This window comes from Colias philodice, chromosome 28, assembly GCF_061535455.1.
Source record: "Colias philodice isolate Cphi_HAF_F1 chromosome 28, ilColPhil1 Martin Lab GWU primary, whole genome shotgun sequence".
NCBI lineage: Eukaryota > Metazoa > Arthropoda > Insecta > Lepidoptera > Pieridae > Colias > Colias philodice.
The window spans coordinates 4,855,448-4,869,580 of NC_143113.1; the positions used below are offsets into that span (position 1 = coordinate 4,855,448).

Consider the following 14,133-nt stretch of genomic DNA (forward strand, 5'->3'; position numbering starts at 1 on the left):
CTAATTTGCGGAATCCAGTTAAGCTAATTTGTGGAATGAACTACCATCTGAGGTGTTTCCAAGCGTCTTCGACAAGGAAATCTTCAAAAAAAGGGCATATAAACATCTTAAAGGCCGGCAACACATTCGCGGTGCCCCTGACAACGCGAATGCTAACGGGCGGCGGGCTTCACTTTCCATCAGGTGACCCGCCTGCTCGCTTGCCCGCTTAACTATAAAAAATTGGTTGTCTGTAAAGTCGGTTTACTGACGATAGTTGATCGTGACAACGTCCGATTGTGCTTCTTTGTCGCTCGTTCCGCGCTCTCGCTCGCACTTCAAGCCTTACATGGAACGCCTCAGATGAGTCAGAGCGAGGTAACGCCGCATGAGTCATGTTTTTTCGTGCGTGCAGCCGGCTTTATCGAATTATAAGACGTTATCACGTCAAAAAAAAATAGCTTATCATCAATTATAATGCCAAGATATTTTATTTGAGGAACTCTCTGTATCTTCGGACACATGCATGAGCTTGTAGTACTGCTGGAATCACGGTTGCACGGAAAAACATGTAGTGTGAGGTCCAGGTGATCAGCTGGACTAAGTCCAGATGTTTTTGAAAAGCATAAGTATTTAGTTTTAGATACATTCAATTTTAGCAAATTAGTTTCCAACCACCTGGTCACAGCTCGTAGTCCTTTTTCAGATTTTTTAAATACCTCATTCCATGTTTTAGCTTTAAATAATATAACCGTATCGTCAGCAAACATGGTAACCTCACAGTCAGCCACATTTAGTTTACACAGCTCATTCACATATATCAGAAACAGCGTAGGACCGAGAGTGCTACCCTGCGGCACTCCATTAGAGACCTCACCTTCGTTACTCAGTTTACCTACTATACGCACAGATTGCGTTCTGTTAGACAGGTAATCTGTAAACCAAGCAAGGGGAAGGCCCCTTACGCCCACATGCTCCAGCTTAGCAAGCATAATTGGGATGGACACAGTGTCGAAGGCTTTTTGAAGGTCTAGAAATATTCCTAGACACTTATAGCCTTCATCCAGATGCGTTGACACTTGTGTAGTGAGCCGCAGTGTGGCATCCTCAGTAGATCTTCCACATCTAAATCCAAATTGGCTGCTATGTAGGAGCTTATTTTTTTCTAAAAAGTGAGTAAGTCTCTTGCTTACACATTTTTCTAATATCTTAGCTAAAGTATATAGCAGAGAAATAGGCATATAATTAGAGGGATATGATCTGTTGCCTGATTTATGGATAGGGATAACAATGGCTTTTTTAAGAGGCTTTGGAAAAACTCCTGTTTTAATACTTAGATTGCATATATAGGATATGTGGGGTGACAGGAGGTCTCTGAATTCTTATTTGAATGAATATTTATTTGTTAATGATTTTGAGATGCTGTTTTGTATCATATTTATCCTTAGTATAATATTTTATTGTTTCTTTATGTATTAGGTAGTTAAGTAGGTACTATCGTGTTATATTATAAACGTGAAAGTATGTGAGGATGAACGGACGGAAGAATGTTTGTTATTATTTTATACGCAACAATAGTTGATCGGATATAGGTATTGTAATGAAATTGATAGTCTAGTGACTAGGTAGTCAAATGATTATATTCTGTTGTCTGCATTAGTACACATTACATAGTTACATACATGCTATATTATTTGCTTTTTATCCGGGTCCCAACTAGAAATAGAAATGCGAAAATTGTTTGTTTGTTTGATGTGAAAATTTTCTTTAGAACGGCTAACCAGATCAGGATAAAGTTAAGGAACCGGAGATATAAGTAAAATCTAGAGTGACACAGGTTTTACCTGAGTATTGCAAGCAATCCTGCTTGCAAAGATAGTGTTGTTATGTTTGTCATCATTACAAATCAGGCATAGAAACAGCTGATTGTAACAGGAAAAAAATCGCCATGAAATGCGATAAAGACTAAAGTTACCTAGTACCTACATTAAATAATAAATATTGTATTTATTCTATTTATTCCAGTTATAATAAGTTATTTCTTTCATAAATTATAAATAAAAAATCATAATTGTTTCGTTTAGTAACATTGAATTTTAGCGTAATGATATATTGCTTTTCAGAGCCCCTGAATTGTTCAAAACCGAATTTCAAAAATTATTTTGTTTTCAAACCGTTGCTTTTTATTAAATACCTACTTTACCTAATTATTATTGGATTGCTTAGATCATTAAGTTTGGATTGTCACTATCAACAAAGTTAAAATACATTTCCTGTAAAGTATAGGTAGGTAGGTAGGTAGTTGACGTAAGAATCGATATCAAAAAAAAATCGATCGTTTGAAAAACTGTTACCTTACTTCCATTGCAATTGTAATCATGTTTTACAGTCAGTCACATTACACAAAATCGATAAGATTAATAAAATAATTTGGCGCCTAAAACCATAATTTAACCATTTTATAATTTAAAATTTAGGTACCTACCTATCTAAGACCGCGGACGAATCTGCGGGCAAGAGCAAGTACTGGTTGATCCAAAAGTAATGATAATTGGGTATTTCCTGTGCACATAAAAATACAAAATAAATATTTTTTGCTTGCTCATGTACTCACTAAGTTATCACAAAAAAATCATATCAACAGGCCACGTTTCCAAGTATTTACATTAATTTGAATGTGAACCGTGGGTGCCAGAATGTTTCCCGACGAAAAGAAGAAACAACGATTCGACATTTAGAGGGTGAATTTCCAAATTTTTTATGAGATCAGGATAATTTTTTGTCACGATTTGTGATCATGGACGTTACCCGGGTTCACCATGTTTATGCTGAAACCAAGAAACAATCAATGGCCTGGATGCTAGCTTCCAAAGTGACGATGAAGAAATTCAAAGTGAAAATTAGTGGGATAGATTAAAGCGGTAGTTTTTTGGGACGCTGAAGGAATAATTATGGTGGGATATTTTAAGAAGGTAGCCACTATATTGGGCTCTTACTACACAGACCAAATTAAAAGATTGCTGTAGGTTAGTGAGGAAAAGAGACATGGCAAAATGCGGGCTTGAATGCTGTTTCACCCAGACAACGCACCAGATCACAAAGCGTCAGTTGCAATGGCTGCCATTCAAAAATCGGCATTCCAAATGCTTGAACACCCACCCTGTTTGTTAGATCTAGCTCCTAGTTATTTCTATCTCTCTCCTCGGCACAAGAAACACCTTCGAGGCAAGAAATTTTAAGACGACAGCGAAGTGATGGCCGCAGTAAAGGGGTTTTTGTGGATGAAGTCAAAGTTTTTTTTTTTAAGTTTAAGAAAAAAAATATCGAAGTATATTATCTAGTTAGAAGACTATCTTGAGGAATACATAATAATTTTAACTGTAATGACCTTGTTTAATATTGATTATCATTACTTTTGGATCAACCCATGTATTTATACCTACCTATAGCTTATGTGTAGCGAGCGACCGCCTCCTTGGTACAGTGGTTGACGCGTGAGCGTAACACCGAGGGGTCCTGGGTTCAATTCCCGGTGGAGACGAAGAAAAAAAATGTCTCGGTCTGGCAGGACACAGAATGCTGATCACCTACTTGTCCCTAAAGAAAATCGATCAGTGAAACAGATGTATAATGCATCTGCCCCTTACCCCACGTGGGGACATGGGACTTCACTTTTATAGCTTATATTTTATTCTGGTACATAAACTACATGACTGTTAAAATTGTTTCAGTGGTTTTCCCGTGAATTTCACCAAACTTACATACCTACCTAGTTTTACGTTTATAATATTACGTGATATTACTAGCTTTCCGACAGCGGCTTCGCCCGTAGCCCGCGTAGTCTAAGAAAAACCTGCATATTTCCCGTTCCCGTGGGATTTCCGGGAATCTTAAGCTATCTGTATCAAAAATTATGTAAATGTGAAGTAAATCCATGCAGTACTTTTTGAGATTAGCCCGGGCCCCGGACATACATACAGACTAACAGACAAAAATTCTGAAAACTATATTTTTGGCTTCAATATCTATTGTAGATATGTAGATAAGTATTCATAGTAAGTGTAAGAAAAACGTCTAACTGAAATCCACGGCTTCGTGTGGTAAAAAGTAGCCTAAGGGCTACTAAACTTTAATTTATATGTGTATGTACCGCAGATAATATTATAATACTTTACCAAATTTCCTAAGGGAACTATATTTTCTATCACCAAAATTTATATTTGTCATCAAGTTGTATCACCTAATAAATAGATCTATCACCACGAAATATTTTCGTTCTCAGATAAACAAAAATTGTTCCCAGGTATGAATTATCAAATTAATGTTAATATATGTGTAAAATAAGAGATCGATAACCAATAAAATTATATTGCATTACATGAATATTAACTTCGTTCTTATAATAACAGTTTTGTTACTTAAATAATAGCTCTGTGCTCAGAATGGTAGATCTGTCACCAAATTAATCGATTATCGATCCCTGACTCGACTCATTTTTATTTGATATTTTGTCACCAATACAGTAGTAACATTTTATTTCGTTCAGATATTAAATTAATAGTATTCGTTACCAATTTAATACATCAATTTATAATTTTAATGAAAAAATGATCAAAGGGGCGGAGACAAATTGGCGCTTTTAACTGTAACTTTAATTAAGTGTTTTATCTACTATTAGTGTTTTATCTACTGCTAGCCATAAGCCAGCTATTTTAAACCAGCGCTGATTGTTCAGTGGTAATTATTTTAAACAATAAATATTGATTATTTTTACTTTAATTGTTTTATTTACTACTCTGCTAAAAAAATTATTTAAATATAATTTATACTACCAGTGGAAATTAATAATTTTTTATTTGAACTTAATGCAATTTTCTAGTAACATAATATGATTTATTGGTGATCTCTTTAAATTAGTTTGCTTCAATACTTATTAGGACACACCTATTATAATACATACAAAAACATTAATTTGGTACTAGACCTTATATCTCAGGATTTTAGGTGATTTATTGTGGAACTGATTTTGCATTGTTTGGTGACTACATTTTGGTGACAGATCTACTATTTTGAGGACAAACCCTATTATTTAAGAAACACAAAACTAATTAAATTGGTGATAGCTTAAATGATACCCATTTCCTAAAGATTCGAATTCCTACTTTGTCGTGAAAGAGTACCTAACATCCATAACCATACATCGTACTTCTATTATACGAATGTTTCACGTTAATAATATTCGTAGGTTAATTCTCAGAAAACATAACCCTCCTTTTAGTACAGTCGGGTAAGACGATTAAATTGTTATTACAATAGGTACTTGAAATGTTCAACAATAAATTGTACATGGATTATCTTTTGCACTTTTCTTTGCGTGACTCTGATAAAAGGACTTATGTTTATCAGAATGCAATTTATCCTAAATATTATTATTTTTATAATTTGTATTTAATGCCTCATAAATAAAAATTGTTTTACAATATGTTCGTTGTATCTTATAACTAATAGGTATATTCTTTCTTTGTTACCATGAACCGTAATATCTTCAGTTAAATATAAAGTTATAACATAAACAGAACTGAAACTAAGTAATATAAAGATCGAAAAATATAGCAACCCAAAATTCTCTAAGGAAGTGCACTAAATAGGCCACAGATCACAGAAACTAAAGGGAGATATGGTTAGGGGGCGGGGCCGGTGTCGCAGCAATATGCCCAAAAAAAGAACACATGCCGTTTGTTGCATTCAGTTGACGTTCGACCGTCGGCCGGGTATTATTTGACAATACCGTGTTGTTCCGTTAAAGTTTGTAAAAACCGAAGTGAAACCAGCATCTTTAAGTCAAATGGAATCACATACCATCGGTAAGTACTGAAAATTATACGATTTTCTTACTAAAATTTCAAAAACAAATATTACGTAGACTGATTTCTTGGTTTCTTATCTTTTATATTATGTGACAGAACGACAGTCACAATAATTTATGTAAATAGTTTACAATGCTTCTTCTGTACGTGACTCTATTCAAACGCGGAGTTTGAATACCGCAGTGTATAATGAACATACTAAAGCTAACAATCGTGTAGTACGGCCGCTGCTTGCGGTCGTAAGTTAAGGATGCGAATCGAGTGTGTCCATGTCGATAAGATTCGGAATTTTACTACCTTACTACCTTATTTTTATATCATAATGTATAACTATTAGCTTAATATCTGATTGTATTATTATTATTTGATAGGTACTCGAGCAATAATTTTATAGTAATTATTTTATAGTATTATACATGGATTAAAAAAAGAAGTCACTTATTTCATACTTATTTTACTTTACAATAAGTCAATAGGCAATGCTTTATGGACTTCATCACCATGAATATTACCATCAAGGTGTCCATTTCTACCTAGTTACTGTATTGCCTATAAATTGTTTTAATTTTAACGTTTCTCATTTTATCGACAAGCAATCCCTATCATAAACGCATATCTTGCGGCTGTAGTGGGCTCTATACGTACGTCACTTACAATCTAGTGTGCGAACGAATAGTCGCTCTCAAATTTTTGTGTGATGACACGCACACAACGCGAAGTATTGTTTTTATTTTGTTTACTGTTGTGTGCGTAAATTTTAATGAGACACCAGGTTTCGTACTCAGCGCAATCGATTGGCATCTCTCTAGATCTCTATGAAATAGGCTGATCGTGAGAATTAATTACGAATTACGAAGATGACGAATGTTGATGATGAAAATAGTGATAATTTTGTTGATGATGATTCTGTTGTTGATAATAATGTTAAAAAAGACGTGTGGCACTCGGGGACTGCTGCGGTAAAGCTATTGCGTAGCATGCCTTCAAGCCACACCTCCGCGCCCGTCGGAGTGGGGAGCGTGAGGTTTTTCGTTACGCAATTTCTGGATTCGGTCCCCGCGCTCAAGGCCCGCGATAGAAGCTATGCAATAGCTTAAAATATCATTATAATTTATACCGTTGTTGAGGGTGGCTACTAGCCCAAAAAATATAACTCCATCCTATTAAAAATTGTCCTGGCTTGTCAACTAGCTTACTAGTTTTCTAGCTTAGAAATGAAGCTAGTTTTGTCTACACGAAGCCAGAAGTACTAGCTTGCTAGCTTACTGACACTAGCTTGTCGATATGCTGATATTCAGGAAACTGCTGTTGTTGATGACAATGTCGCTGTTGTTGATTATAAAACTGTTGTGGCTACGTATATTGCTATTCTTCTTAAAAATGCTGTTGCTGATGAAAATGGTGATAATGTTGTCGAAATGCTAATATTCAGGAAACTGCTGTTGTTGATGAAAATGCTGTTTTCGATTATAATTCTGTTTGGTATCATAATACTGTTGTTGATGATAATACTGTTGTTGATGACAATATTGCTGTTGTTGATTATAAAACTGTTGTTGATATATTATAATATATTCTTCTTGAAAATGCTGTTGCTGATGAAAATGGCGATAATATTGTCGATATGCTGATATTCAGGAAACTGCTGTTGTTGATGAAAATGCTGTTTTCGATGATAATTCTGTTTGGAATCATAATACTGTTGATGATGATAATACTATTGATGATAATACTGTTGATGATAATAATGCTGTTGGTGATGAAAACGGTGATACAGTTGAAATTATTGCAGTCTTTGACTATAATAATGTTAACTATAATGTTGTTTTTGATGCTATTAATGTTATCAATAATAAAACTGTTGATGATTAGAATACTGTTGTAGGTATGTTGATATTAATAAATTCAAATATATATTTCCAGATCAACGGTATAACCAATGAGGAGGTTCGCTATGGTGAAATAGCGCAAGAGGCCATGAATATAGCCGTCTCTCTCACCCGCCTAGGTGTTAGAAAGGGAGACGTGATCGCTGTCAGTTCGGAAAATCGTAGAGAGTTTTGGAGTACTGTGATTGGTATATTGTGCGCAGGCGCAGTAGCTACTACGATCAATTTGAGCTATAGTAAAGGTATGTTTTACTAGCGGTCCGCCCGGCTTCGCCCGTGGTACATAGTCCTATTGCACATCAAAGATCACGTTCGCTATGTTCGCAACGGTGAAAGAAAAAAAGCAAAATTTTTGAAATCGATCCAGTCGTTACTGAGATTAGAGCATTCAAATAAATTCGTCTTTTATTCTTATAGATTTTACAAACATTCAAACGTTTTTAAGTAACCTAATTTGTGTAGGTACATAACTGAAAAAGTTACGATAATATGGTTTTTCGGACAGTATTTTTTGGAAATACCTATTTTATTTATTAGTGAATAAACGGCTTCTTTCCTATAGTTTTTTAATAACACAATTTCATCGTAATTTATTAAGTTTTTTAATATTTCGTGAATGTTTATTAAAATTAAATATAAATGAATTAGATATCTTGAACAGCTTTGAAAGGAAACATATCTATACTAATATTATAAAGCTGAAGAGTTTGTTTGTTTGTTTGTTTGTTTGAACGCGCTAATCTCGGGAACTACTGGTCCGATTTCAAAAATTCTTTCGGTGTTAGATAGCCCATTTATCGAGGAAGGTTATAGGCTATATATCATCACGCTACGACCAACAGGAGTGGAGCCACGGGGGTGAAACCGCGCGGAGCAGCTAGTTATGTATATGATACTAGCTGCTTCGCGCGGTTTCACCCCCGTGGCTCCACTCCTGTTGGTCGTAGCGTGATGATATATAGCCTATAACCTTCCTCGATAAATGGGCTATCTAACACCGAAAGAATTTTTCAAATCGGACCAGTAGTTCCCGAGATTAGCGCGTTCAAACAAATAGTCTAAGATCCCACCGCAGGATCAGTGCGTTCATCGGTTTTTTGCTGAAAACCGAATTTTTATGTATATTTATAATTAGGAGAATATATATCGACTAGGTTGCCAGTCAAAATTTGGCCGCAAGCATGTTTAATTAAAATTTTTCTAATCGATTTTTGGGAAAAAAATTCGTTCACTTGTTTTTTGAATAAAATGTAGTCTACATCACGTCAAATGATATAAAAATTCTAAAAAATCACGGTTGCCGCTTTTCACCTGGCCGCAACATCTTGGCAGCCTGGTGCAAACAGGTATGATTTCGATTCATTTTTACGTTCATAACGCACATTTATGAATCATATATCAAATTAAAGCTATTTTTTTTCTATTTATTATTATATATGGTTGCCTAATTAAATCCGGGCGCAAATAAGGGTTGCCGGCTGTTAAAGATGTTGAATATTTAAGGTTGAGTGTAAACATGGTTGCGGCCAAATTTTGACTGGCAACCTAGTCGATATATATTCTCCTAATTATAAATATACATAAAAATTCGGTTTTCAGCAAAAAACCGATGAACGCACTAATCCTATATTTATAATTTTTATAAGCCAGCAACCCTTATTTGCGGCCGGATTTAATTAGGCAACCATATATGATAATAAATAGAAAAAAAATTTGGAAAATCCAAAAGTGCACGCCTCATAATTTTTTTTAAATAAATATTTATTAATTATTATTTTTGTTTATTTAATAACAATTAAACCACATCGAATCAGACCCTGAAAAATGAAAGGGTTCTATTCCTGAGCATACTCAAGCGTAAGAGAAAAAAAAAGACTCGATTAGTAAAGTATTTCGGTCGCTATCGTGTTAACAAGAAAAAGGATCCGCACATACAGACACACGGACGTCCAAGACAGAACTTTTTTAAACTGTTTTTTAACTAGTTTAAATAACAAAAATGACATCAAAAATATCATGAACGTTAAAAATAGTGTTTTTTCTTAATATGTGTGTGTATGTATTATCTTACAAGTGCAATGTATGATACATAAAGACATTTTAAGTTTGAAAAATCAGATGTTTTGCGCGAAGTGACAGTAGTACCCACCTCAACGCTTCGCTTATGAGGCGTGCAAAATTAGCTTTAATTTGATATATGATTCATGAATGTGCGTTATGAACGTAAAAATGAATCGAAATCATACCTGTTTGCACCAGGCTGCCAAGATGTTGCGGCCAGGTGAAAAGCGGCAACCGTGATTTTTTTAGAATTTTTATATCATTTGACGTGATGTAGACTACATTTTATTCAAAAAACAAGTGAACGAATTTTTTTCCCAAAAATCGATTAGAAAAATTTTAATTAAACATGCTTGCGGCCAAATTTTGACTTGCAACCTAGTCGATATAATATATTCTCCTAATTATAAATATACATAAAAATTCGGTTTTCAGCAAAAAACCGATGAACGCACTGATCCTGCAGCCGGATCTCGTACTAAAACAAACAAACAAACTCTTCATAATATCAGTATAGATTATATTTAAAAACTAGCGGTCCGCCCCGGCTTCGCCCGTGGAACGTATTTACGTTTTCTCTACATAAGAACCATCCTCGTACTTCAAGGAATATAATAGAAAAGAATTATCGAAATCGGTTCAGCCGTTCACACGTGATGCCGTGACAACGCGAAACGGGTGCAGACCCGCCGCCTTTTTATAGCTCCCGCCGCGAAGCGCGTCGAACGCGGCAACTGATACACAAAAATAATCCTTAGGGCATGATTCTGTATTCACGCGCGATGACTTATAGCGTATTTCATGTATAACTTTGGTGTTTCTACACCGATTTACATGATTCTTTTACTATAACCTGCCCAGGAGTATGAAGAATAATTGTGCCAAATTTGGTTAAAATCCGTCGTGTAGTTTCTGTTTCTATAGCGAATATACAGACAGACAGACAGACAGACAGACAGACAGACAGACAAAAATTTTACTGATTGCATTTTTGGCATCAGTAGCGATCCCTTATCACCCCTTCATAGTTTTTTTTTAAATATATTTCATGTACAGAATTGGCCTCTCTACAGATTTATTATAAGTATAGATAATAAAAATGTAAGAAATTGCAGTTTTAAAGTATATATTCGTGAACAATGAAAGATATGATAAAGGATATTTATGGCAAACAATAAAAATGTCTGTAAGATAATATGAGATAGGAAATATTGAGGAATTCCACGAGTAAATCATGGGTAATAACTAGTTAATTATTAATTACTAGCTTTCCGCTTGCGGCTTCGCTCGCGTTTACAAAGAAAAACCCGAATAGTTCCCGTTCCCGTGGGATTTCCGGGATAAAACCTATCCTATGTGTTAATCCAAGTTGCCCTCTATATGTGTGCTAAATTTCATTGTAATCGGTCATAGAAATCTAAAATAACAGTGCCTTGTTATTTAGATTTCTATCCAGTAGTTTATGCGTGAAAACCATACATACATATATACATACATACATAATTACAAACCTTTCCTCTTTATAATATTAGTATTGAAAAATGATTAAAATTAAAATTGACTCTTGTTCAAGTTCTTGGTATTTTTTACGGTTGGAGCAACATTCTGAATGGCAGCTTTTTAAATTACTCAAATTCAAATTATATTATATTAATAAAAGATAATATTATTAAAAGATAATAGTTACAGATAATAAAAAACCAAGGGTTTAAATCTTCATAATTATTTCTCCTTCTATCTTTTATCTTATTCTAAAATCTAAACGTACCGAGTGCATAATAATAAATTATTTAATTATACTCCAGTCAGTCAAGACATTCAATTCACAATAATTCCAAAAGTTTTCAAACTTGGGTCAAGTGAATGGTACATTGGGACGACAATAAATCTCATTTTGCAACCTTGTCCGTAGTCCGGAACTGCAATTAAATTATTTTTTGCTGTATGGTCGTGAAAAAAATTCCAAAAGTTCTGCAAACTTGGGGAAGTTTTCGATATAATATTTCATATTATCACGTATTAAATTTGCAACCAATCTCAGTGTACGGAACATCTTTTAATATTGAATATTAATGTTTTTTTTTTTTTTATTAAACTGAATGAGGTTGCAAATTTGTAAATGCATCAGAATAGATGTTTTCGAAGTTTGCAACCAAGTTCCAAAACTTTTGTAATTATTCCGAGACCACCTTACTCGAAAAAATGACCACGAATTAAAAATAATTATAAATAAACATGTTCCGGTCAACGAAAAAGGTTGCAAATTTATACAACCGTTCGGTATATATTTCCGATATCTGTGTCAAGTTTGCAGAACTTTTGGAATTTTTTTCACGACCATACAGCAAAAAATAATTTAATTGCAATTTTAACAATGTTCCGTACACCGGACATAGACCGGGAGATACTGACACAAAATTTCGAGTCATTTGTAACAGGATGGCGGTTCTACAGGGGTCTTACTTAGGTTCTACGGGGGTACGCAATGACAAAAAGAAAAATGATGGTGTGAACGCTGGTACCGGCGGCTAAGTCGCTTTGGCGTTAGTCGAACTCGTCGGAAAAATAGCGAAAGTCAAACGATTTGTAACACAAAAATTTTAGAATTTAGTATTTACCGATAGCCCATAAAAAAGAAGTAGGCGGTAGTGTCATGCCATACTTTTCCGGTGTGACTTACAGCCCGCCATACCGACCGAGATATTTCAGCTACATTTAGTAACGAACCCACGTGGATTTAATAAACCACGTTTAGATCTAGAAGACGAAATTAATTGTTCAAATTTATCAATAGTATAATTCATATGAAAATCTGTTTGCAATTCTGTTGTAATAAAATCGGAACCTAACGCTTTTATATCAATACAACTATGAACCTGATTTCTAAATGATAGATAACTATTTATATTAAATTCTAAATCGTCATATATTAACTTTAAAATCTAACACCTTAACAACTCTCCATGTGTCATTGCTGACGACTGCATAGCCTTCACGGAGGGGTAATATTCCGGGGTTCCATTTAATCTGGTGCAGTTGAAGGACCTGGTTTTGGATCACATCGATCGCCAGAAGCAGTAACCTGCGGAGGACGCGTAATGTCTTTAATTGGAACTTTAGTCTCACGATTGTGTGTCGTTACTGGCACAACATTTCTATAGATTGGTCCCGTGACTATCGCTTTCTGATACCTAGGCTTATCTTTAGTGCGTCTCGTGTTAACTCCTTTAATGTAAACTGAATCTCCTATGACTATGTTAAAATCATTTTCACCGCCATGCTTCTCCTTAAAGTTAGTGCCGCGGTAGCGGCCGGCGAATGGTTTTTGCAATAGAAAACATTTTAGGTTAGGTTAGGTTAGACTTTAATAAACAACGCACGAGCCGAGCGAGCAAAGCGAGCGTGCCGCGGCAGCGGCCGGCGAGTGCCAGAAGCGAATCGCTTTTTAAAAAAGAAACAATTATAATGATATAGTTGGATAATATATAAGTATAGTTATGTATAGGATTTTAGACGGTTTTTTTTTCTTCAATATAAGATATCCGCATTTTCCATAGTACTCGAACCTCTTCGTCGTAAATTCTTTGCTGTGACTTTCTTCATTTTGTAATTAAATGAAATATGAAGTTTTTAACTGCAAATAGTTAAATTTTCGCCAGCGGCCGCCATCTTATCACATATAGAAGCTTGCAGCGCCTCTACCAATAATTAATGTAACTATTTTACGATATGATCAAATAACTTTGATCATTTCATGAAAAAACCGCGCGTTTAGTTGGCCATATCGAGAAACGATTTCTTATCATTGATCTGCTCAAACCACATCATGATGTGGCCAATAGACATTCAACCATTTCATGAAATGTTCGATCATTTCATTTATTTTATTTATTTTTTATTTAGAAAACAAGCTTTCACATTTATTTAAAATACAATTTTGCGATGCGAAACCTTACAAGGTTTGTAGCAACGCTCACAGTCGCATAAACACCGTTTGTTATTCGCAAGGAAGACAAAAGATGTGACTACATAAACCGGTTCCTTATCTATTCATGACATACAAATACAGGGTGTTCATTACAATGTTGTTTTTTATGTTCATTTTATTGTTTTTATTAATTCGTGAAAATATCTTTTGTATATTCTTTTATAGTTTTTGATATTAACGACCTTCGTGACTTTTCGTGGCATAGAGTTAAGTATAGTGGGTAATAAGAGATTTGACGTACGCTTCCCATAAAAATTATGTACTTTAGGAATCATTAATTTATTGTTAGTTATTTGTCTGGTAGCAAACTGATGCGAAATGGGATTTTGAAAGTTTATGTTATGAAATT

At 34.6% G+C, this 14,133-nt stretch overlaps 1 protein-coding gene and 1 long non-coding RNA gene across 2 annotated transcripts in view; one reads left to right on the top strand and one right to left on the bottom strand.

Moving 5' to 3' along the window:
• The window catches only part of LOC149476356 (uncharacterized), a 119,492-nt gene that overhangs the window by 20,506 nt on the left and 84,853 nt on the right, over nucleotides 1–14,133 (bottom strand). The gene's annotated exons all lie outside the window — the stretch shown is intronic.
• LOC149476358 (luciferin 4-monooxygenase-like) overlaps nucleotides 1–14,133 on the top strand; it is a 54,130-nt gene that overhangs the window by 3,739 nt on the left and 36,258 nt on the right. The window contains exon 2 of the mRNA XM_089712226.1: nucleotides 7,770–7,977. Coding sequence (XP_089568352.1) covers nucleotides 7,770–7,977 — 208 coding nt within the window. The remainder of the gene's footprint in view (nucleotides 1–7,769; nucleotides 7,978–14,133) is intronic.